This window comes from Phalacrocorax aristotelis, chromosome 5, assembly GCF_949628215.1.
Source record: "Phalacrocorax aristotelis chromosome 5, bGulAri2.1, whole genome shotgun sequence".
In the NCBI taxonomy this organism is placed as follows: domain Eukaryota; kingdom Metazoa; phylum Chordata; class Aves; order Suliformes; family Phalacrocoracidae; genus Phalacrocorax; species Phalacrocorax aristotelis.
This window is the reverse complement of record NC_134280.1, coordinates 44,029,223-44,051,771: the sequence shown is the minus strand read 5'-3', so window position 1 is coordinate 44,051,771 and position 22,549 is coordinate 44,029,223. Positions and strand designations below refer to the sequence as shown.

Sequence of the window (22,549 nt, the reverse complement as noted above, 5' to 3'; positions counted from 1 at the left end):
AGAAGGGTAAGGGTGAGGAGGAGACTTCTCCAGCCCGAGGACGGAGGGAGGGATCAGGGGCTGTCAGCTGAGTCAGAAACGAATGAGGCATTTCTCCTTACCCTTTTTCTAGATGTCGCTGTACCTGCAATGGCACCCTGGCTGCCAGTGCCTGGGATCTCTGCAAGCCTCACACAGGGAGCCCTGGCACAGTCAGTGCCCAGCATCTGCATTCCCCATGGGAGTCAGCATGCTCTGTGGAGCAGGGGAGCTCAGGGCACCTGCCAGTCTGCTCCCGCCTGTCTCCTGGGCCAAGAAAGCTGGGACAGGGGACAGGCATTCCCATCACATCCCCACCTGCATGAGAGCTGGCCTGTGTTGTCCTGCTTACCAGGGGAGACCCCACCACAGGGCAGAGCTAGAGCTGTCCCACAGCCACCCAGGGATGGAGGCACCACATTTTTAGAGGAGCACTTTCCACCTTGACTTTCAGAGCTTTCTACTCAACCCAGTCAGGAAAACCAAGGGGCAAGCTGAGAAAAACCCCACAGGGACCCCCACAGACTGGGAATTACCCCCCTGGGCTGTGTTCAGGGCAGGGAGCGGGGATGGGGTCAAATCTCTCAAGCCTAGGAGGTAGAAGCAGGAGCTTAAGCTCTTAGGGGTGCCTGGAGATGAGCATCTTCACATCCTGTAGGATGGCAGGAGGGCCTGAGGACCTGCAGCAGTGGGAAGCTGGACCTCCCTACTCAAGGCCCCCCAAGGTGTCGTAGACCATCCCCTCTCTATGGATGATGGAGACTGGAGATGAGTCTCACGCTGCTGAACTCAGACCCAGAAGCAGAGACTGCTAAACCCCTCATCACAGTGGAAGCATTAATTGCTATCAGGGAGAGAGGTAGAATGCCTGGAGGCTGATCCTGCTACAGCCACAGCTATAACCTGCTTCCACAAGTACAGGAGGGGACCAAAGGCTTTAATTAAATAGCAAATTGTTGGGTTGTCCAGGCTGAGGAGGCACCTTGCCTTTGAAAGCTGAAATGAAACCCAGAGAGGGGCTTGATCTGGGCCAGGCAGAGCATCCTGGATAAGCACATGGGACCAGAATGGCTCCAAGGGGTGAGGAGTTGACAGCACAAACTTGGTCAGTACAAATGGTTCACACACAAGTTGCTTACACAAAAGCATCGGGGCACCTGCTGCATTACTTCATGGGGCCACACAGGGCTGGCTGCCACCTCCATCACCCTGTCTTTCACGCACTCTAAAAGCATCTTTGTGTGATTATTCAAGAGAAAACCTCATAGGCTTGCTTGGCTGTAGGGAGTTGTCTCAAGCTGAGACAACTGAAAAAAAAAAAAAGCTGTAGCTCCACTGATTACAAATTACATCAGTGGAGGAACCTGTCCACTCTGTCATGGCAGATGCATCAAAAAAATGACTCTTTGGATTGTTTATCCACCTGAAGTCAGAAAAACCTGCACACTCTGCTGAACTGAAACCCCATAAACCCAACAGCACAAAAGGTGTTGTTTTTCATGCCAACATAAATTCAGGTGCATTTGTGGAAGCTGATGTTAAAACAAACGAAAGAAGAGAAACTGGTGGTCTCAAGGAAGGGCAGGACTGCTGCTAGGCACCCCTGAACCCTGTCCTCACAGTTCCTCCAGGCCTTTGGAGAGCCTCAGGGTGCAGTGTACTTTGGCTGAGGGGCAGCCAGACCAGCAGCGCTCCTCCTAGCTAGCGTCATGGGGTGACACCAAAATGTGAAACAAAACTGTGCGTTGGGGGTGGGAAGTGACACCCAAGCCCCAGAAGAGCTGGGTGTTTTTTGTGCTGAAGAAAGTATTTTTCCCTCAGCTTTAGTAGCAGCATGAACCTGGCTGGTGTAAATAACCACCCGAGCATAGTGGTAGGTGAGCTATGCTAGTGACACCAGAAGAGGACACTGAAAGGAAAATTTTCTAGGCATCTCAAACCTACTGAAGAGGCTCTCCAAGAAAGCAAGCTTGTCCAGAGGCAAATCCTGCTGCATGACGGTTCACAGGGGGTCAGACCTGATTTGGCTCTCCAGCACGCCTCCTCAGGACTCCCACAAGGGAGCTCACCTGAGACTTTGAAAACCAGCCAGAGGCTCACAGGAAGGGGGATGCTGGGAAGGGACCTGTCTTCACGCAGCAGCTCTGCAGAGGCATCCCGTGAATCTGCACACCAGAGACATTTCCTCTATCTCTTCCCCTCTCCCCTTCCCTCCCAGGGAATTACCCTGAGGAGCAGAAGAGCCAATCCCCTCCTTCCTTACAGGAAGGGAAAAAGCACATCCCTCTCAGGAACAGCCCAGCTGCTCCGCAGAACCTTGCAAGCTGGAAGCCAGTCGGCTGCGCCAGCAAAGACTTAATGACAATGGTATGGCTTGTGCAAGGAGCCTGCTGACCATAAACAGCACCACGCAGCTGCAGCCCGTCAGACCCCATGCACCCTGGCAGGGGGAACCAGCAAGGCAGCGCTCCCCCTACCCCACAGGGGATGCCGCTCCCTGCCCAGCACCCAGCCATCATCCCCAGGCGCTGTTATCAGGCACATGTCCCAGGCGCATCCTCTGCTGCCCAACTGGACCACAGCCTTGGATCTGGTCCAGCTTCAAAAACATTTAAAAATGTTTTTTATTGTTGTGTGTTGAAATATTTGAAATCCAAAAACATTGCCTTTTCCAGGTCCGTGGTGCTAAACCAGGGCCAGCAGCATCCCTGGAGCATTGAACGGCCATTTCCTTGGAAAAGCGTGGGCTAGTTTTGCAGAAATCCAGCTGAAAAGTGGGCAGCAGTTTGCAGGCTGACCCCACAGGTGTTGCAATCATTGGGCCTAGCAGCATGCGTGAAGTCTAAGGACACATGCCTGTGAAGGACGTCCCCTTTCCATTTTCTGATGAGGCCGTGGAAGCTGAACCCTATGGCTTTGCCACACCAGGTGCTCCAGGAGCAGGAAACCCCCTCCATCTACCTGTGTGAGGCTGACATCCCTCCAGAGTGCCATGCAGACAGGCAAGGGGAGCCCCTCCGTGGTGCCTGCATGCCCCGGGGTATGAGCGCTCCCCATCCCGTCACAGCCCACAGCACTGTTGAGAAAAGAATGAGTTTGCTCCATTTTTCTGCTATTAACTCTTTCATGTAACCTTTCCTTTCCTTTAATCAAGTCCATTTGGAAATGGAAAACACTCCTTCCATAGGAAATATGTAAATGAGCTGAAATGAATTCCCCAGAGAAAAGCCAGGATTGAACACACCAGCACACTCATAACCAAAGGGTGTTTTGGAAAGCAGGGAAGGACTAAATGCCAGGTTTTCAGCTCCATCTTCTGCAGCTGGGAATACTTTGTCCTCTCAAATGGTCCCAGGAGATGCCACAATTAATGAGAAGTGAAATTTCCCTGGTTGCAACCACATGAAGCACATCAGCATCCTGCCAGTCTGCTGCGTCACTTTCCCCCATTCATGGCAACATGAGTGCCCAAGATTTGCTAAGTGTTTGGGATGGTGGAGGTGTTTGCTGGGAGAGGTTTCTGTGTGCTCTTGTTACCATGGGCTGCAACTCCCCCGGCTGCCTGTACGACACCAACCCCCCAGGGTCCATGACCCAGCTCACCCATGGCTCAGCTACATCCCCACTGGCCACGCCACCTCCATGCTCAGACCTGCACAATGGGAGCAGCTGTGGTCTGACCCAAGTGCTGTGACAACCACAAACCTGGCTGGAAAGAGTGTGGCTTGTGGTGTTTCTGCACATGATAATTTAGCTTCCCACAGTGGATCTCTGCTAGAGGTGGCAGTGGAGAAACCCCTCCGAGCAGGAAAGCATCACTCTCCCAGCACAGGCGGGTGTTGCCTTGCAAGCATCCTACCATAGGCATAGAGCAGGCTTAGCAGCACCAGAGGAGGGTCTCACACTATATACCCACTTGCAAAAAGAAGCAGTGGAAGAGCCAACCCATGCCATGCAGCACCTTCCAAATCCCTTGACACCCCTACTCAAAGTGGTAGTTCGGCACCTTTTCTTTGCCTAGCACTTGTACTGTCCTTACAAGAGGCGGGACAGCCAGGATGTGGTGCTTCTCCTCCGCTTGAATTGCTGGCTCATCTGACCCAGCGTGAACTTCCCCACCATGCAGTTTGCCAGCTGGGCTTTACTCCTACCAGTTCAAGCTGGCCTGGGGGGACCCCTCCCTCCCTCCCTTCCAGCACTGTTTGGGGACATGCTTTTTCCCATTAAAACCTTGCCAAGCCACCCCATGGGGCCACCACTGGTCCAAGGGGGGGTTTCCAGCCACCCCGTTGGTCCAGCATGCATGGGGTGCGAATGCCCTCCCTCCCCCCCACAGACCCCTTGCACACCAGCACAGCCAGGACACGACACAGCTCTGCCAGCGAAGCCACAACCCCACGCCCAGGCTGGTGTGGGGTGGGTTAATATTTTCCCTGTTACCTCACGCTGGCCTCTGGTCCAATGGAAAAAACAAACCATCTGGTAATAATATTTCTCTAATAGCTGTCTGGGTCTGTGGGAAAGCTTGGCTTGGCTTCTTAGGAAAGATGAGAGGGTCGAACAAGAGGGGAGGTTGCGGATGCAGCATGGGAGCTGGAGGAGAGGAGATAACACTTTTGAGCTCCTTTTTCTGCCCCCCCCCTCCCCCCCCAGCACTCATAGGGATCCCCTCCTCATAGGAGTGCCATGGAATGCCAGGACATCACACATACAGGATACCGGGAAGGGCCTTCCTGCACTCTCCTGGTGATGGAGTCCCACCCTCTTCCCCTGGCCCTCCATGGAGGCTTGAAGGCGAGCAAAAACTCACTTTCGGGGCTCTTTTTTTCTTTTTCTCCAGGGAAACCATACACTATATACTCAGAAAATAAAAACACCCCAAAGCATAGTCTTTTTGGGGTTGGGGGCATCATGGTTTGGGGATAAAACCTGCCCAAAACAAAAATTGGCAACACCTGCACCATTCTCCTGTTCTTGGAGAAAACAAAACTGAGAGGAGGGGTTTTGTTCTAGGTAACAAAGCTAGAGAAGAAATTATGGGAGGTGTTGATGCCTGAGAATCATTGCTTGCTAGCTCCCAGCCAAGCCTTTGGCAGGAAATTGTGATTGCCCCAGCCAGCCCACACGGTGTCAGCAGCACCCTGGGACATGCTACCCCCAGCCCTGGGGACACCACTGCCAGGACAGAGCACCCACCTCTCCCATGCAGCCTCTCGTGGAACACGTCCAGCCGGCACAGCATGAAAATTGGGTGGAAAAACACATGCTAACCCCTCCGGCAGTTGAGCAGAGAGTATTTTCCATTTCTTAGCAATAAAACGTGTCGCTTGGGTGATTCCCAGGGAGCAGAGCGTGCTCACTGGGCTGGACAAGGCACATCTTCCTGGGAAAGGGAGGCAGCAGACGCTCGAGGAACAGCCAAGAAGCTGCCAGACACAGCCCTGGCTCCAGCTGGGGGTACTGTAAGCACTGGCTCCCACCCAGTCCCACACCGGGCTCGGCGGGGGTGGGGGTAGGGGGCACAGGGCTCCCCTGCCCTGTGGTTTGCAGAAGCTGGGCCAGCCTGCATCACCAAACTGCAAAGTGATGAGGGTAAAAAACCTGGTTTCTCCCTGCAATGGGTTACAGCACCACTTAAGTCCCCCTCTCTGCATCGGTGTAGATTCTCATCAGCTTGTTGGTGCACAACAGTGCCCAGGACCAGTCCCAGCAAACCCTGGGGTGAAAGGCATGGCACAAGGCTGGCAGCACTCCCTGTCCTCTCCTGAAGGCTCACAGCAAAACCCCCAGTGCCCATGTGGTGACGTGCTTCTCCTTCTATCCCTTGCCCATTTTCCACCAGCTTATCTTGTCTTTCAAGCTAGTGGTGCTATAGCACAGCTCATCTATTCTCTCATAGAACCAAAAGATCATCCATAATTGCTTTTGATTTTGTTTCTTCCATCTATTAAGTGCCTTCCACTCCCCTAAATGTGCTTTCATTTTCCCTGGGTGTTGGGCTTTGGGGCTTGCTGCCAGAGGCCTATCTTGCTTGTTGATACCCTCCAGATACTCGACCTTGGGGGGGCCTCATGGCACGGCACAGTGCAGCAGACAGCTAGCCCAATCCCTTTCCATGCTTTTCCAGAGGGATCACCCACTCCTACCCAGGAGCTTACACATGTCTGGCAAACTCCCCAAAGTCCCTGTTAGCCCATGCCGAGACTGTTTCTGCTCCCAGTTTTTTCAGTATGCACTGTTTATACTTGTTATTTTTGTCACTCCAGCAGCCATCACAGCTTCTGGGTGACTGTGCCCTTTGAGAGCAGTCCTAGGAGAGAACAAGGCTTGCACCTGAGTTCTCTTTATACCAGAGCCAGATCCAGCCTGCAGCCTTCTCCTAGATGCAAAAAACAAGTCAGCTACCCTTCCTGGCAAGGATGCCTTCACATCCCACCCCAAGCAGTGCCAAGTATCTTCGTCAGACCTTTTGCAGACAATGAGGAGAAAATGTAAACCATCCAGCCATTTTGCTGGCTTCTAGCCTATTCCCCTGCTCCTTGCTTAGCCATGGCTGAAACAGCTGCAACAATACTGAGCTAGGGGAGAAGCAGGAAGGACAGCTGTTCCTCAGGGGCACCACTGAGGAGGAGGAGCAGCATTCACTGGGGAGCAGCCCTTGGTCCTGTGGACAGGTGCCCCACCACTAGCACAACCCCCCTGCAAAGGGACAGGAGCAGCCACCTTCTAAAAGATACCAGGCCACCAAGCAGGCCAGGGGGCTGGCATGCAGGGCACTCGAGGAGATGCTGAGCTGCTCCATCCTGGAGCAGAAGCAGGGATTACAGAGGAGGCAGACACCAGAGGCCCCCAGCACGAGCTGCAGCAAGGGAAATCCCAGCAGGTCATAAAGATAAGCATGTCTCCTTCACTGCTTTAATTTTTAAAGGAACAGCCAAAGGTAAACAGGCTGCTTCAAATCTCCAAACACTCACCCTCTCAGGAGGAAGCCACTGAACTCTGCAGCAAGCTGCCCTGCAGCAGAGAGCTAAAGGCAATGGGGAAGGGTGGGAGGGGTATCTGCATCCCTTAATGCCTTCACAGGGGCACAGGTGCTTTGTGTTTAAGCTGATGCATCTGCAAAGGAAAAGCCAATGCATGCAGGTAAAGGATGTGAGTGGTTAACATCCCTTCACATCTCCCCTCTTCAGCCTGGGCAGGGATTCAAGCCCTGTGCGTGGGCAGTAGTATTTGGGGCTGAGCTCCCGGTGTTTGCGTTCATATCTCCCCTGGCAGTTTCCCTGGGGCTGTTCGAACTTTGGTTCTCTGTCTCTGGCAGCGTCTCCCAGCACTGCACAAGAGTGCACAGCTATGCAAGGTGCTCACGGATGGCCCATGGCTTGTGGGGAGTTGGGAAAGGAGCCCTGAGCCAGGCTGGCCCATGTTTCCTGGAGCACTGGTCTCAATTGGTGGCACCCTGCTTTAGGACGTCCCCCATATAACCCATTTTGCTGCTGCTCTGAGAAATGGGACAGGAGTGGGGACAGGGTTTTTCTCTAAGCCAAAGCATATGACCAGCTTCTGGGGCAGGAGAAGCCCAGAAAACCAGTTTTTTAATGAAAAGTGGGTGCCAGGCCTGGAGCTGCATGTTGCAGGTAGCTTCGTGTCTTGCCTGAGCCAGGCACCAAGCTGGGCTGGCTGCTGGTGCTCCAGGTGCCAACACACCATGGGAGCCAGTGCAGATAGCAGTGTGCATCTTCAGTCCCTGGCAAGCATTGCCTTTGCTGTGTCATCTCATCCAAAATAAAAAGATTTGTGAAGGAGAACAGGAGCAAAATTATTTTTTTTATAGGCAAACTCCCATCTCAGGCAAGATTACAGCATGCTTTTAAGGATGGCACCAGCTGACTTTTTACTGTGGAAGCTCCCTGGCTTTCTACAAACTGGCAAGGGTGACTGTTCTTCCTGGGGATGCTCTGGGGTACAGATGCTGGGATGGGGTGGGAATGAGCACCTTTTTTGACCGTGGGCTTGTAATGCTGACTACGAGCTGACTGAGACCTCCCCAGATGGTGCCACAGGCTGAGACCTCTATATAGGACCAGTACGGTCAGCTGTGGGGCTGGGCCCCCAGCGAAAGGGTTGCGAGGGATGGTAGAGAGAAGGGGAGGATGACTTCCTACTTGGAGGCACTTGGGGCAAGCGCCAGCACCCATACAGATTTGGGGCTAGTGCTCCTTGGAGAGCAGGTTTAGCAGGGATGAAAAGCAGGATCTACCAGCTGCTGAAACCCAGAGGGGCTGCCTGCCAGCCTCCAGCCCCTTTGCAGGGCCAAACGGTAGCAGGGGAGACGTGCACTGTGGAAAATACAACTCCAAGTGGAGAAAAAGCTTGAAATGGGCAATTTTGCCTGCATTTCCCCACATGACAGTGGTCCAGGCAGGCAATTCTTGCTTCTCCTGGCTGGCTGGCTGCATTTCAGCCCCAGGGCTGGACCAGCTGGAGATGGACAACCCCCAGCTGCATCGGAGTGCTAGGCAGAGTGGGGGGCTGAGCTGGCAGCTCAGTTTCTGATCATCATGGGGCGATACCCTCTACTCAGGGCTGGCTTTACCCAAGGGCATGGGCGTGGAGGGGCACTGTGAAGGCTGGTTGCGTGGCAGGGAGGGGCAGTGCTCTGGCATCATTTCTCAAGTAAGAAATGAAGCATCCCAGAGAAAACATGTGCCCCAGTGTGGCCCAAAATAGCACTGGGTCTGCTCCAAGGTCTGGGGCCAGCACGTGGTGGCCCGGGGTAGGCTAGCTTGAGAGCTGCCATTGTGTGGGGCTGGATGCACAGCCCATACCCCATCCAAATTGCTGGCAGCCACCGCCATGGGCTGTTCCCATCCGGGAGCTCGACAGTGACTCACGCTTGTTATAAACATGTCTCCTGATGGATAATGAATCCCGGCCGTTGCTGCCTTTGGAGAAAGCGCTGGTTTTTCTTCACAGTGTTCCCCCATCCTGCTCCCCTCCCCTTCTGGCAGCCCTGCTCCAGCGCAGGATCATTTTCTGATGCCTAGTGGAGCCAGGGTTCTGAGGCCTTTTTTCCAGCCGGTCATGGTTTACTTTGCAGGCTGCGTGGGCTGAGTTTCCCCATTAACCCTTCTGGGGGGACAGAGGCTTCTGTGCTGCTGTGCTGCCCTGCAGCACCCCACCACCCTCCCAGTGGATACCCCGCTGCCCGAGCCATAGCTGTGCCAAATAAGCAGCATGTGCATTGGCCAGGGACCCCCTTTTTGCTCTTAACCCAACCTCCTCCCACTAACTATGGAGGTTACCTCAAGTCACAAAAGCTTTATTGCAATTACACAAATAAGCCATGAAATACATTGCAAAGCAGCAGGGGAGTGAGGGGTGATGAAGAAGCACAGAGAGGGGCAATGGCGAAATGCTTGGTTGCAGAAGCAGGTACTGCTGAACGCTGGCTGCAAGCTGCTGTCCTCCTGCGAGCTGCTGCTCAAGCCTCCTGGATCCTGCCACTGCCCCGTACCACAGCCAAGGGAGCAGGGTCTGTGCAGGCATGGGCAGGACGCTTTGGGCAGCTGGCCCGTAGGGTGCCACGGAGGAGAGGGAGAAGCTCATGGGAAGCTGGCAGCTTCTTCAGGGAGGGCTCAAGCATCAGCCACTGGCACCATGTCTGCTGCGGCGCTCCAGTCAGGCAGTGAAGGTGTTCCTCCCGTGGGGATCAGGGTCTGAAGAGCTAGGGGGTCAATCAAGGGAGATGGTTAGGGCCCAGCTGAGGCTCCAGCACCTGTGCCTCCCCCTCCCAGCCCCAGCCACGCCTTGGGCTACAAGGACACATGGCTCTGCACCACACCCTGAGCAACTCTCCAGTGTGATGCTGAAATCACCCACAACTCAAAGGCCAAGCCTGGGCGAGCTGTGCCCAGGCTGAGCTCTGCTACACCGACACAAACCTCCCTTTGCCACTGGAGCTTGCACCTGAACACATCCTACGTGAGCACCCTGGGCTGCTGGGTGAGCTGAGGTCATTGCCCAGCATGCTGCGGGTTTGTCTTGTGGGCTCTCACTGGGTGCTGAGAGCAGCTTTTCAGAGCTCCAGAGGAGCCATCCAAACGTATCAAGGCCACAGGCTTTGTGCAGGGAAAGTGCCTCAGCCCCATGCTGTATGCTGTGGGCTGTCCCCGGGCTGAGCATCACCCCTGCCTGCCTCTCTCTGCCCCACGAATGTGGCTGCGAGGGTGGTGACTAAGGAGAGCTGGTGCTGCTGGCCCCCATCAGCCTAGGCAGTGAGGTGTGGGGTTGATGGGCAAGGGTGAGTGCATTGAGGGGCTGGGGGTGATGGGCAGGAGTCAGCAGCCAGGAGAGGAGCACTGAGGATGGGTGCACACCCCTGTCCCACCTCTGCCTGTGAACAGCAGAAAGCCTAGCAGTAGGCCCCAGTAGGCATGAGCATCACAAGCTGAATCTTGCATCCCAGGTATAGGAGCACATGCACATGACCAAATAGCTTTTCAGTCCAAAAATCCCCTCTGAGCATTGCTGCATTTAAAGATGCACTGCACAATCCTGTGCATCTTGATATCATTGTATTTCAGCCTGAAACATTTGGAGGGGAAATATACTTGAGGCAAGAAAACAAATATTAGTATGCAACTGAGAATTTGTTTTAGAGATAGTGGTTTCTCTGGGGTGTCAAGTTTGCATCTTTAACTGGCTTTTTATAGGCAGTGAGAAGCAGCACACTGTTCCTCTGTAGCACTCCTGTAAGAGATTTTGGAGCACAGCTGCGTGCTGAGGAGCGCACAGCAACATCCCTTGGGAAAACCACAGCACCAGCTGCAGCAGTTATCTCAGGTTACGTCATTGCAATGTCTGGGTGGGAGCTCTTCCCTGAAGGACCTCACCAAGAATAACCCCATACCACTAAATGAGAGCTTTTGGGTGAGCACGTCATAAAGCTGTCTTGCTCTCCTTTGCACTGGGAAATCCTGTTGCATTTCCATTGCGGTTCGACCGTAAGCCAGGCACAAAACCCTGAATTCAGGAGTAAAGCTGCTCCATCCCTCCAGCCCACTCTCCCCCAGCTCTTCATGCTTGGCTGTGCTGTCAGCTGGCTGGTGGCCCGCTGCTGCTGCGCCACTGTGCCTGCTCTTCCCTGGAGCATCCTCTGCTCAGGAGTCTCATCTGAAGCACCAAAACCCAAAGAGGCTCTAGAGCCAAGCATCGCTTGTCTCCTTTTTGGTCCAGACGCAAATGCTCTTAGACATGGGCTTTTCTCCAGGAATAAGTAATGTCTCTGAGATGCTGCCCACAGGGAAACAGAACACAGCACTCCAGGAGTGCTTCAAATACTCGAGTCCTCATGCACATCCCAGCTTTCCCTTTCAGGATCAAAGCAGTTCCTTCTAGAAACAGCACGTGTGTTTTAAATCAGCAACAGGCTGTGGTTCAGCATGGGGCTCAGAAACGAAGCCTCCTACTGCCACTCCATTTTTATCTCGCTCATCTCTGAGCTGGTTTTGTTCCCCATGTGTGGAGCTGTCACGAGCATCGTTTCTGGGAAGACACATCCCTGCGGTTAAAATGCCTAAACACGGGTGTGGGAATCCAGAGCCAGTGTGGTTTCACACTTGGCTAGATTTAGTCTGTGGGATGCTTTCTGAGCAATGTGGTGTCTCTTGTTCCCCTTTGCAGGACAACTGTGCTGAGGCAGAGTGGGGAGGTGGGAGTTGCACATCTGGAATCGAAGAAGTTGCACATCTGGTACATTCAGTACTTCCTAAAAGTCACTGCCACGTTACCCTTTGGATGGAGGCCTGGGGCTCAATGGGGGATTAAGATTTGCAGCTGCATTTTTTTTGAAGGCAAAGCAAAAATAACCCTCTCAGCAGAACCCCAGCTCCCCATGATGTCCAACATGGGAGCAAGGGAACTGCACCAAAACCATGACCTTTCTGCAAGTCATTCCACCCCTAGCTCTGTGCTCATGCCAGCTGCAGACGCTGCTGCCATGAGCTGAGGCACAGCACTCCCTGCCTGTGCACACTGACCTCCCCAGGGACAGTGAGGGCTGGAGGCCCTTGGGACCTCTCTGACAAAACCTCATTCTTCTGTTGTGAAATGCCAGGCCAGGGAGACCAAGTGGGCTTGGGCCAGTGTAACGTGGGGGCTTGTGCCACCAGCCTTGTTCCTTGGTGCCACCCGGTACCACTGGAGAGCGTGGGGATGCCCATGGCCAAGGGAGCTCCTAGCCATAGTGCTTGCCTAGATGGACTAGGGTGTCTCCATGAAGGTCCCAGCACTGATGGGACCCTTCCCGCAGTGGGACACAGTGCCAACTGCCTGCTAGGTGGATGTCACAAGTGGTGACACAAATACCCACTGCCTTCCCAAGTCTAGCAGCATGGCATGGCTTCTACAAGTGGATGGAGCAGAGGCCGGGAGCACCCCACACCCTGGCTGGAGCAGGATGCCTGCAAAAAGCTGGTCAAGGGGGACATCTAGTGACCAGCCTTGTGAGGGCCCAAGGCCAGGGAGCAGGGGTACCTCCCTGGGGCTAGGGGCTGCAGGCATGCAGAGTTGGAGGAGATAGGCTGTGGGACTCAGCTTCTGAAGACAGTGTCAGAAAGGGTTTGTGCTGAACCCGCACCATCCTTCCAACCCTGTGGCCAAGGAGAAGATGAGATGAAGGATTCATCCCTCTCACAGCACAGAGCAATCCCCCAGAAACCCTACCTCTGCTGGTACTGGAGGGGGGAAATTACCCTTTCTAATGGACCATGAACTCGAAATTAGCATAATTAAAAGTGACTAGCATGAATACATTAAAAAACATGAATTACAGCTAAAAGAGAGTATTAAATTTAAAGAGCCTCCCTGGTGAAAGTCACTTTCCCTTAGGGGAAGCAAGCTATATTTTTCTACCCCATCATGTACTAAATTTGCAAATACAGTCTAGGAAAAAAAATGCACATAACAATACTTCAAACACTTAATTTTGGCATCATGACCTGGGAAGGATATGAGGAGAAGTGGAGACTTTCAGCTGAAGCCCAAGGGGCCAAGTGCGGTTTTCAGCTGGCCCCTCCCTGGTGGAGAGCCACCACGCTCCAGGGGCAGGGGGAGTTATTGGACCAATACTTTCCTGCCAAAGTAACAATTTCCCACAAAAATAATGCATTCAAAAAAAGTCTGACTGAGTAACACCAAGTTGGTTACTTTTAGAAATGTTGAATCATTCTGTCTGGATAAAATGCATTGCTTTGAGTGAGAAAAGCAATACACTAATGCTATTCTGTTGACTAAATGGGATGTTCACCTTGTATTTAATATTCACTCCAATATTAGAGATGTGCATGTATTTGCCCAGTGGCATGGCTGTGGATGCATCACTGGAGCATAAGTTCATATAAAATGTAAACCCAAGACATATCATAAGTAAAAGCAGATCATTGAGGCTCTTTCGAAAGAAAACAGCAAATCTCCTTTTAAGCCATACCAAAGAAATCAAAGCTGAGTTTGATCCATTCCTTGTAATTTTGTTGCTGTCATCAACATGTTCCCAGGAGATGTTGCAATTGTTTAAATACCTCTTTCTCTAGGCCTCACTCAAGCCCAGATGATGATGGGTAAGCTGATAGATTCCCACATAACACTGGAGTTTTGTTTCCTTTTTAATTTGCAAAATAACATGGGAAATGTGACCCCAAAGAGAAGTCACAAATCCAAAGGTAATGTCAGAAGGAGGGATGCCCTGGCCATGCCAGTGTGACTGCATCCTTCACTGTGCCCTCTCCTGCAGGATGTCACCTGTTGCTTTCCACAGGCAGGGGAAAGCATCCACTGAGGAAGGGATTCCTGACCAATGGGAGGTGAATAAGAATTTGCTTTGTAGGGGCCCAGCATAGATTTACCTTTTTTTTGCATGCCCAGTTTGAGAAACCCTGGCTTCATTTGCAGGAGGGCTGGCATTTCCCAGCTAGAGTAGCTCAACTGGCTTTTTCTATTACAAATGGTCTCCAGATAGCTAAAACAAAAAAGCATCCTGTATCAGAGCAAAAAAAGCAGAACTGTTATTGGTTCTGTACATTGAGGTTCCTTTGCCTGCTCAAGTCCCTTGGAAATACCTCGAGATTGAACAATCAAGCAAGCAGAAATCGTTCGGATAAAGTGAGCTGAAATCCCGTGAGGAAAGGCAAAACCCAGCCCCATGCTCTGACCTCCAGAATGGCACATTTCAACAACAATCCTTAAAAACGACATCCTGAGCAGCTCTGCTTTTTATCTAGGTGCTGGAACACTTGTGAGACTCTTGCTCCATGCTGAGCCAAGGCTGCAAGGATGCGGTGCTCCTGTAAGGCGGCTGCTACTGCTGGGACCGTCCCTTGCCCCGCCACGGTCCCATGCACCATTCCCCATAATGGTCCCATGAGCCCAGATCCTTGCTGCAGCGTGCAGCTTGACACGACAGCTCAGATACCTGCCTGATGCCAGAGCGATGCTCATATCTGACCTCCCCCCTTCACCATTGATTCCTGCAGTGGCTTTACTGGCAAGCGCAGTCTCACTGGGTGACAGACATATCACAGGCGGCTGCAATGGGGATTGTACCCAGAGGGGAATGTTATCTGCAGGTTCACTGGCATGGGGATGGATGTAGAGGTATTACTGCAGTCTGCTCCTCCTCTCTAGTAGCCTCTGAGCTTGGCTGCATCTGGCAGACTCAATCTGGCATTTGCTATTTTGGGCAGTGCTGTCTCAGTGGAGATGGGAAATAGGACCAGGAGCACAGTACACATACAGCAAAGAAATTCAGAGCAGCCGTGATCTGCAGAAACCACAGGTCCCCACACAAAGCCATTTCCACATTTGTTGCAATTAGTAGGCTATTAAGGTCTCCTGCCTTCCTCAAGGCATAAACGCCTGACACATGCATGAACCCCACAAATGCATTGGCTTGTGATGGATTTCTCAGTCTTGGTCAACATGATGCTGCTGATGATTTCTGACTGCACCCTGTGTGCCAGCACTTGAAAGTGCTCCCGTGTGCCAAGAAAGCAGTGCGAGAAGAGGCAAGCTGCCTCTGCCACACACCTTGGTTGCTTTCCATGTGCCTCCATCACCTGCAAGATCTGCTCAAGCTCCAGCTTGTCCTACAGCTCCATGGGAGAGCCAAGCCACAGTGGGATGGGATGGGTCCCTCCACGCGCCAACCCTCTCTGAGCGGGGTATCACCCCAGGCCACCAGCTCCCATCACTTTGCCTGTGGGTGGTGGCAGTGGGATGTGGAGCTTTTTCTAGCTGATGTGTGCCCCGGCTCACTGCCCAGGCTGCTGTGGTGGCTCTGGCATGCTGATGGTTGGTTACTTTCATGCTGGGTCTCACACACAGATATTTTGTTCTTTCAACGCAAAAAATACTTGGGGTAGACCAGAGTGAGGAACAGGAGAGGACGAGGAGTGTCAGTTGCCCACAGCTGACTTACCACCTTAGCAGGTGGCTTTGTGCTTGCTGTAGCCAGTCTGCAACTGGCAACATTTGGTGTCTGGGCTCCCTCCCTGCTCCAGCATCAGCACAAAGTCAAGGAAGCCTGCTGCCCCTCCCTCAGAGAGGTTACCAGCTCCACCTGGGCCCCCATAGCACTGCCCAAAGGACCTTTGCTCCCCGAGATGGGGAATAAGAGGATGCATATTCAGATGTTGGACCACATAAAAGGCACAGCTGAATCCAAACTGCCAGTGAGAGCAGAGCAAGGGGTTGGGAATGGGCAGCAAAGCATCTTATGAAGGAGCTGGAAGCACCTTTAAATGCAGCCTTGAAATGCTCCAGAGAGCTGAGTACACATGGGTTTTACAACACCTTGGCTGAGTGACTTGCTGATGCTCAGTGGCAGGGGCTGGTAGCCACTTCCACCTTTCTGGAGTTTTGCCAGCAGTGGGCTCCTGGGCTGGGGGAACAAACCTCTAATGAGAGGTGACAATGCTGCCTGATATGCACAGGGATAAGGCACGTGCTGTCTTGCTCAAGACAACTGACTCCCTTCACGATTTCTGAGCCATGTTATCATCCTTGCCAGCTGCCAAGCAGCTGCACTGGCCCCTGCACTGGGGCTGGAGCCCATAAGACCCTGCCCATCCCTGGCTCCACTGATGTGGTAGCATCACTCTGGGTCCCCACCACAGCCCAGGAGCGCTCCAAGCACCCTGCAGTCAGCACTTACAGCAAGGAGAAGTGGTCCAACATCCCAGCAGGAGAAGGGAGGGGAGCTGCCAGCAGTGCCTGCTGCCACTAGGGGAAGAGGAGAGGGAAAGGCCATGAAGTCTTGGGACTCGCCTGGAAAACCAATATATTTCCCATGTGGTACAGTGCAAAAATGTATTGTGTGGCTGCTTTAGCTGCCTGGGGACATGGTGTATCATGATCCCCTCATTTGCAATATGGGAAGAATGTGTACCATACATTTTGTAAAGTAGGAAATTAAATGATGGAAAATATATTTATTTCCCCGCTTGAGAGGTAGGAGAGAGATGTAAAGCCTGGAAGCAGAAGGCAGGGTGGGGCATAGAGGGCCCTGGGGAAGGGCGTGGGGCACAGACATGGCAGATCTGTCCAGACAAGGGGGCACCAAGAGATGTTTGTGGTCATACTGTGACTTGTAAATTAATCTTAGGGAAAACCAAAGCATTGTGCAAGCCAAGCACCCTCCCCTTCGAAAAAAAGAGAAAGCCTAGAATCACTCAGGAAGTGCATTGCTCCTGGGGACCTTCTCTAAATAAAATAACTGATGATGATGATGATTGATGATGACGGCTTTGTATACAACCCCCACCTTCCCTCCAAGCAGCTAAAAAGGAGTAGAAGGATGCAGAGGGAAGGATGGGGCTGGAGATGGCAGGGCGATCCAGGAGAAGAACAGTCGGAGCCCATCAGTAGCAGAGCTGCACAGACATTTATTGAATATAAACAATGACAAACACAGCTGGCTCACAGAGCTTCCTGAGCTATCGTCCAAAAGTTTTGCTTGTGGGGATTGTCAAAAGAGTGCTTTTAAAGGCCCCTGGGAGTCTGAATCCCATACAGCTGAATTCTTCCCACTTCCAGTTGTTCATTAGTTAAAAAAGAGGACCATTTGTGTGTGTGTGTGTGATGTGTGAGATTCCCTTTGTTTAGTATGAAAAATAGCTTGTCTGGACCCTGCCATGTTGCAAAGAGAGAAGTTTGCAGGTGAACCCATGCATGTGCATTGGCTTGGTTCCTGCAAGTTCTGCTTCCCAAATAACACGGAGTGAAAACTACGCCTTATCCTGAGGGCAGGGATGCAAGGTCGCAAAGGTGAGCAGGACAAGTAAAGCCAACAAAGAGGGAGCATCAAAGGAAGAAGGGTGAGAAAAGTACTCTGAAGCACGCACAGCTCTGAGTGGTGTCACACATCCATAGGCTACAGCAAGTACCGCCAACGTCAACTCAAAAGTGTAAAGTAGCTACACTAGACTGACACTAGAGACTCCAACATCTTCTGAAGTCTCACCAGCAGAAAAAAACCAACCCCCCCTCCCCACCCCACATAAAGCAGATGAAGTAATAACACTGTATGCTGCAAACAAGGACCATAACCAAAGAGTTTGGGAGCAGCCTCAGGAGCACAGTAAGGAGCTTGTAAAGAAACGTTCCAGTGTATGCATATATATATATATATATTCATTAATAAAGAAGAAAGTATCTGTGGAGGCAAAGGGAAGACAGTAAATGTACAGGCAGTACAGGCTGGGTGGAGTGCCGGTGGCTGGAGAGGGTCGGGTGGTGCGGAGTGGAGGATGGTGGGTGGAAATTAGAGTGCGCCCATTCCAGTGACCTCAGACGTCAGCCTAGAATAGACAGGGGCAGAGAGGGGTGGGGGGGGAGACAAAAACAAGCACTTAATATCCAGAGCAGAAAAGAAAATTAAGCCCCTGTGGGGCAGCGCTCCTCCTCTTGCCTTCGCCCCACTCAGATGGAGGGCAGAGCATCACTGGGTGGCTTGAGCTCATGGGGTTTGCAGGTCCCTGTGGAGGGCATGGGGGGGCTGGAGCACAGAGCCAGCTCAGTGGCCATCTGCCTTCCCTTCTCGTTGCTGCTGCCAGGTAATGTCCGTCCCCGGCACTGCATTGTGGCAGACGCACCACCCACCAGGGGTGCTGGCAGGAGACATCTCAGCACACAGCTTCCCTTCTACCAGCATCCCTCCCACGGAGGACAGTCAGCTGTCCAACTACCCCAGCTTCTTTGTTTTGCTCTCATTTTTGAAACTATGGGAGAGGCTGAGCTATGCCCCATCCTGCCCCCCATCAGGTCATCTCTGCCTCTGCCACAGCACAGGCTGCAGCTCAGCCAGCCCTTCCCAGTAATGAAGGGCTGCTTGTTTTTCTTTTCTTTCTCTTGTCTCAAGAGGTGGGGAGGACTTGCAAGGAGCTGCGGGGAAAACCGCTCAGCCGTGCCCGCAGGCACAGGGCTGGCCCTGCCCCTCTTCCGAGTGGCTGGAGAGGTGTCATGGGTGTGGGCAGCGGGACAGCAGGGCAGGACAGGATGGTGGAGGTCTGTTGAAGGTAGGGGCTGAGGTGGGTTGGGTGGAAGGAGGAGAAAGCATGTACAGACCTCACCAGTGTTCCCAGCCCACACCCCAACAAACATCAGAGTCACCAACAGCCTCCCATCCTCAGGACTCTGTCATCAGCTTCCCGCAGCCACGCACATCCTGGGCTGGCAGTGGGTTAGCACAGCACCTACTCTGCCTGTGGCAGAGGGCATGGACGGGCAGATAGCCTCAGCTTACACAGCTGTGCCAGGTGGGTGCAAAGCCAGTGAAAGGCCCTGTCTCCCCTTAAGCTCCCCATCCACGAGTCTGTAGTCACAGGCAAACAGGTCTGCATGAGCACCCTGGACATGGCTTACCACCAGCACAGAGAACTCCTCTCCAGCTATGCCTCCCCTGTACACTCCCCTTGCAGTCCCTTGCCAGACCTTCGGTCCTACATGGCACAGGCAGCACCTCCCCCTGGCCAGAGGCAGCATCGAGAGCACTTGGCTCCTGCGAAGTCCTGTTGCACCAAACTTTTTAGCATGAAAAGGAAGCAATCGGGCTGTTCCCATGGCTTGCATTTATTGGACTGGTTATTTCATTGGATGGAGGATGGAGGCCTTTAGGGGGCCTGGAAGCATGCAGAAGAGGCTCTGAGGCAGCAGTAAGCGATGCTGGGATCCCAGCGAGCAGGTCCCAAGTGATGCCTCCCCACCACTGGCTCAGCTCTGTTCCCATCCCTGTCCCCCGCCTCACCAGCAGGGAAAGAAGGCAGCGATTTTGCCCACCCACAACCAAAATCCTCGGGTGAGGGTGGTGGGTGGGCAGGTGACCGGCGCAACCCCTGGCTGCTCCACTGGCAGCAAAGAATCTCCCAGTCCCCAGCCAAAGCACCAGGGGGGTGAGAGGTCCCACTGGTGACATCTGGTTCCTGCTCAGAGGTCTCAGCAAGCCACCATCCATCCCAGCTGGCCTCAGGAAGCCCTTCCTGGCCTGCAGTGCCGGGAGCGAACGCTGCTCCCACTGCACCGACAGGATGTGGTGGGAGGCGGTGGAGTTCAGCAGGGGGTCTCACCTGGCGTTGATGAGGTACTGCGCGAGGCTGATGTTTGCAGGGGTTCCTGTGATGGTAATTTGGCGCTCCGATGACCCTTCCGTGGCATTAGCGATTTTGATCTGCGCTCCCGACATCTGCCGAATTTCATTGATTTTGGTCCCTTGGCGTCCGATTATGCAGCCTATTAGCTAGAAAAAAGCACGGAGGGAACGTCTGAGAAGCAGCCGCTCTGGCAGCCACCAGCAGGATGTGGGCACAACTGCACAGCACAGGCCAGAAGCCCTCCTCCCTCTGCCCTGGGGTGCAAGTGACCTTAATGCTCATGAAAACAGGAGAGGGAGAACCCAGGAGTGAATCCCACCTGCATAGAAGCATGGTCCTCCCAGGATATGTCCAGCAGCCTGCCCTGCTCTGTTCCTCAGGGGACAAATTTCGATTATCTGCACAAGATGTCTGGCATCTCAGAGGGCTTCAGGAAGCATAAGGCATTATAGCAGACTCATTTCAGTAATAATAATTTTCATGGTCTAATAATTGTTCCATATTTTGCAAGGGTCTCAGGATGGGAATAAGTCATGTTTCAGACTGTGCTCCGTACTTATGCCCTTGCTAATCACAGTGAACCTAAAGATGGTTATACAGGATGCATTACTAGAAGACAACAAGCCCATTGCCTTCCCTAGGGACAGCCCAACCCCAAGTGCCCCTTCATCAGCAGGTGCAGCCACACACCATTGATGATAGCTTCACATTGCTCACCCCATCCCACACTTCTACCCTGCTGGGGCACCCTCACTGCCTCCATTACCCCCTTCAGCTCTTTCGGTGCAATGCAAGGGCTCACCGGCATTCACACTGTTGACAGAACAGCACCACATGGCTGCAGCACCAGCAGAAGAGGAGAATCCTACTTAAAAATATGTCTTTCACACTCTTGTGAAAAAATTAGAGGCAGCTGCAGGCTTGAATTTCCTCAATGGTCCTCAATGGCTTGAATTTCCTCAATCCTCTTCATCTTTGCTCTTGCTCATTTGTGCATCAAACTGTGGTTCCCTCAAGCACCTCAGTAACACATATTGAGATGTCCTGCTTTACCAACAGAGGCATGAGGTGTTTCTGTATGCCTTTCTCGGCCATCAGCATTTGAGCTCCTTTCCAAGGCTGCACCTGGGAATTTTATATGTGGGACATTCATCTTGGCAGCTGCTGGATTTCTGTCACTGTAGAAGTGGAGACAACTAATCCTCCAAATGTTCACTGGTCCTCTTGTCAGATCATGGGGCTACCTTAGTGGTTTGTCACCTATGGACAGGAATATACACCCCACTGCGGTGCTAGGAGGGTATCAACTATCTCAGGGGCTGCAGCGTGATGTTCAGCCCAAGAGCCACCCATCCCAGTCTTCACAGCACAGAAATAACTCAGAGATGATTCAGCAAATGAAAATCCCTTACAGCTGGAGCCTGCTGGATAGACCCAAGGAGCCAAACCTGTCTGGAGAGATGTTCAGCAACATCCAAGCATCTCTGCACAGCATTCAAATTTCTCCTGACAGTTAGAGGAGTGACAAGACAAATTTCATCACCAGCTTTCCTTCAACTCTCCTCTCTCTGCAGTGCAACCGCAAGCCAATATACATCACTAAAACATGACTGTAGACTTTTTGCTTTGAGAAACCCAAACCTGTCCTCTGCTTCCTGGGAAGGTGGCAATGGGAATTTAAGAGCCTTCAAAACGACAAGAGACAGAGCTAAGGAGGCATTTTTCAGCAGGCAGAAAGATGCAGGCGATGACATTTAACGTGCAGGTCTGATGACAGCCAAGCTTTTAGTGAGTGAATGCTGATTGCTCTTAGGTCCCATGACAGGTCCCTTGGAACGTTCAAGGGGAGGAAAGGCCCCTTTGCAAGGAGTCACTTGATTTTCCCGAAGATGTTCTCATTGCTGCCATGGCCATGGTCCCCATGCTTGACAGACACAGCTGCTGAAACCTTGGGAGCACTTGCAGAGCTCCCCACAGTCTGCTGGAAAGGGTTCCTTGCTGGATGGACAGAAGCAGACCCAGGATGAGCCTGGCTACCATCCCCCATGGGCTCCTCTGCAGAGCTCTCCCATGGCGATCGGACCCAGGGTGAAGCACCTCCAAGGGTTTCAGCCAACAGATGCTCAGGAGCAGGTTCACTGCCACATCTCTCAGGCAGAAGAAGGCCTTGCAAGCGTCCCAGAGGAGCAGAGGTGCCTGGCAGGTGTAGCCAAGTTCTCTGCCCTTCCCTTGCACTGTCGTGCATTGGTGAACAGCAGGAAAAAGTGGCAACAGCTGCCAGACCCGATCCAGAAACTCCTCATGAGGATGGGCTGAAGGTGCTTGTAGGTGATGGAGTTGGGGACAGAGAATGGAAGTCATCGCCCCCATTTGCCTTGATCCTGATTTGAGCACCCACTGGTTATCAAACCATGGAAATTGGTTGGCCAGCCCAGAAGCAAGTAAGACCCTTGGATCCAGATGCCAGCTGTGTCAGGCTCTCCATCCTACCTCCTCCCACCTGAGTAGCCCCAAGCACCCTTCTCGCACCGCTCAGTGCCCAGCATGACTCCAGTCTCCTCCCAGAGAATATCCCAGTCCAAGATCCACTTTACCACAATGCCTCCATCTATAAGAACCAAAAGCTGCCTGCCACCAGTACTAAGATGAGACGGACTGTCCTTCAGATGCTCGTGTGGCACTTTGTAGCATCAGAAACACTATTTACTTACCTCCTCTTCACCCCTCCCCCTCAGAAACTATGCTTGAGCTGAAACATCATCTCAGATCTGTCAGCACTAGATTAAGCAATTATAGTTTATTCAGGGATGGCTTGGGAGCTCTCTCCCCTTCTCAGTGCTGTCAGCTGGCCTTATTTCATGAGCACTGAGTTCACTTGCAAAGGGAGAAGG

General features: G+C 52.7%; 1 protein-coding gene across 1 annotated transcript in view; it reads right to left on the bottom strand.

Annotated features, from left to right (window-relative positions):
* Positions 1-9,322: 9,322 nt before the first annotated feature.
* The window catches only part of PCBP3 (poly(rC) binding protein 3), a 65,002-nt gene continuing 51,775 nt past the window's right edge, over positions 9,323-22,549 (bottom strand). Inside the window, exons 16-17 of the mRNA XM_075094195.1 lie at positions 19,635-19,804; positions 9,323-9,742 (exon numbers count right to left, since the gene is read on the bottom strand). Coding sequence (XP_074950296.1) covers positions 9,697-9,742; positions 19,635-19,804 — 216 coding nt within the window. The 3' untranslated portion in view covers positions 9,323-9,696. The remainder of the gene's footprint in view (positions 9,743-19,634; positions 19,805-22,549) is intronic.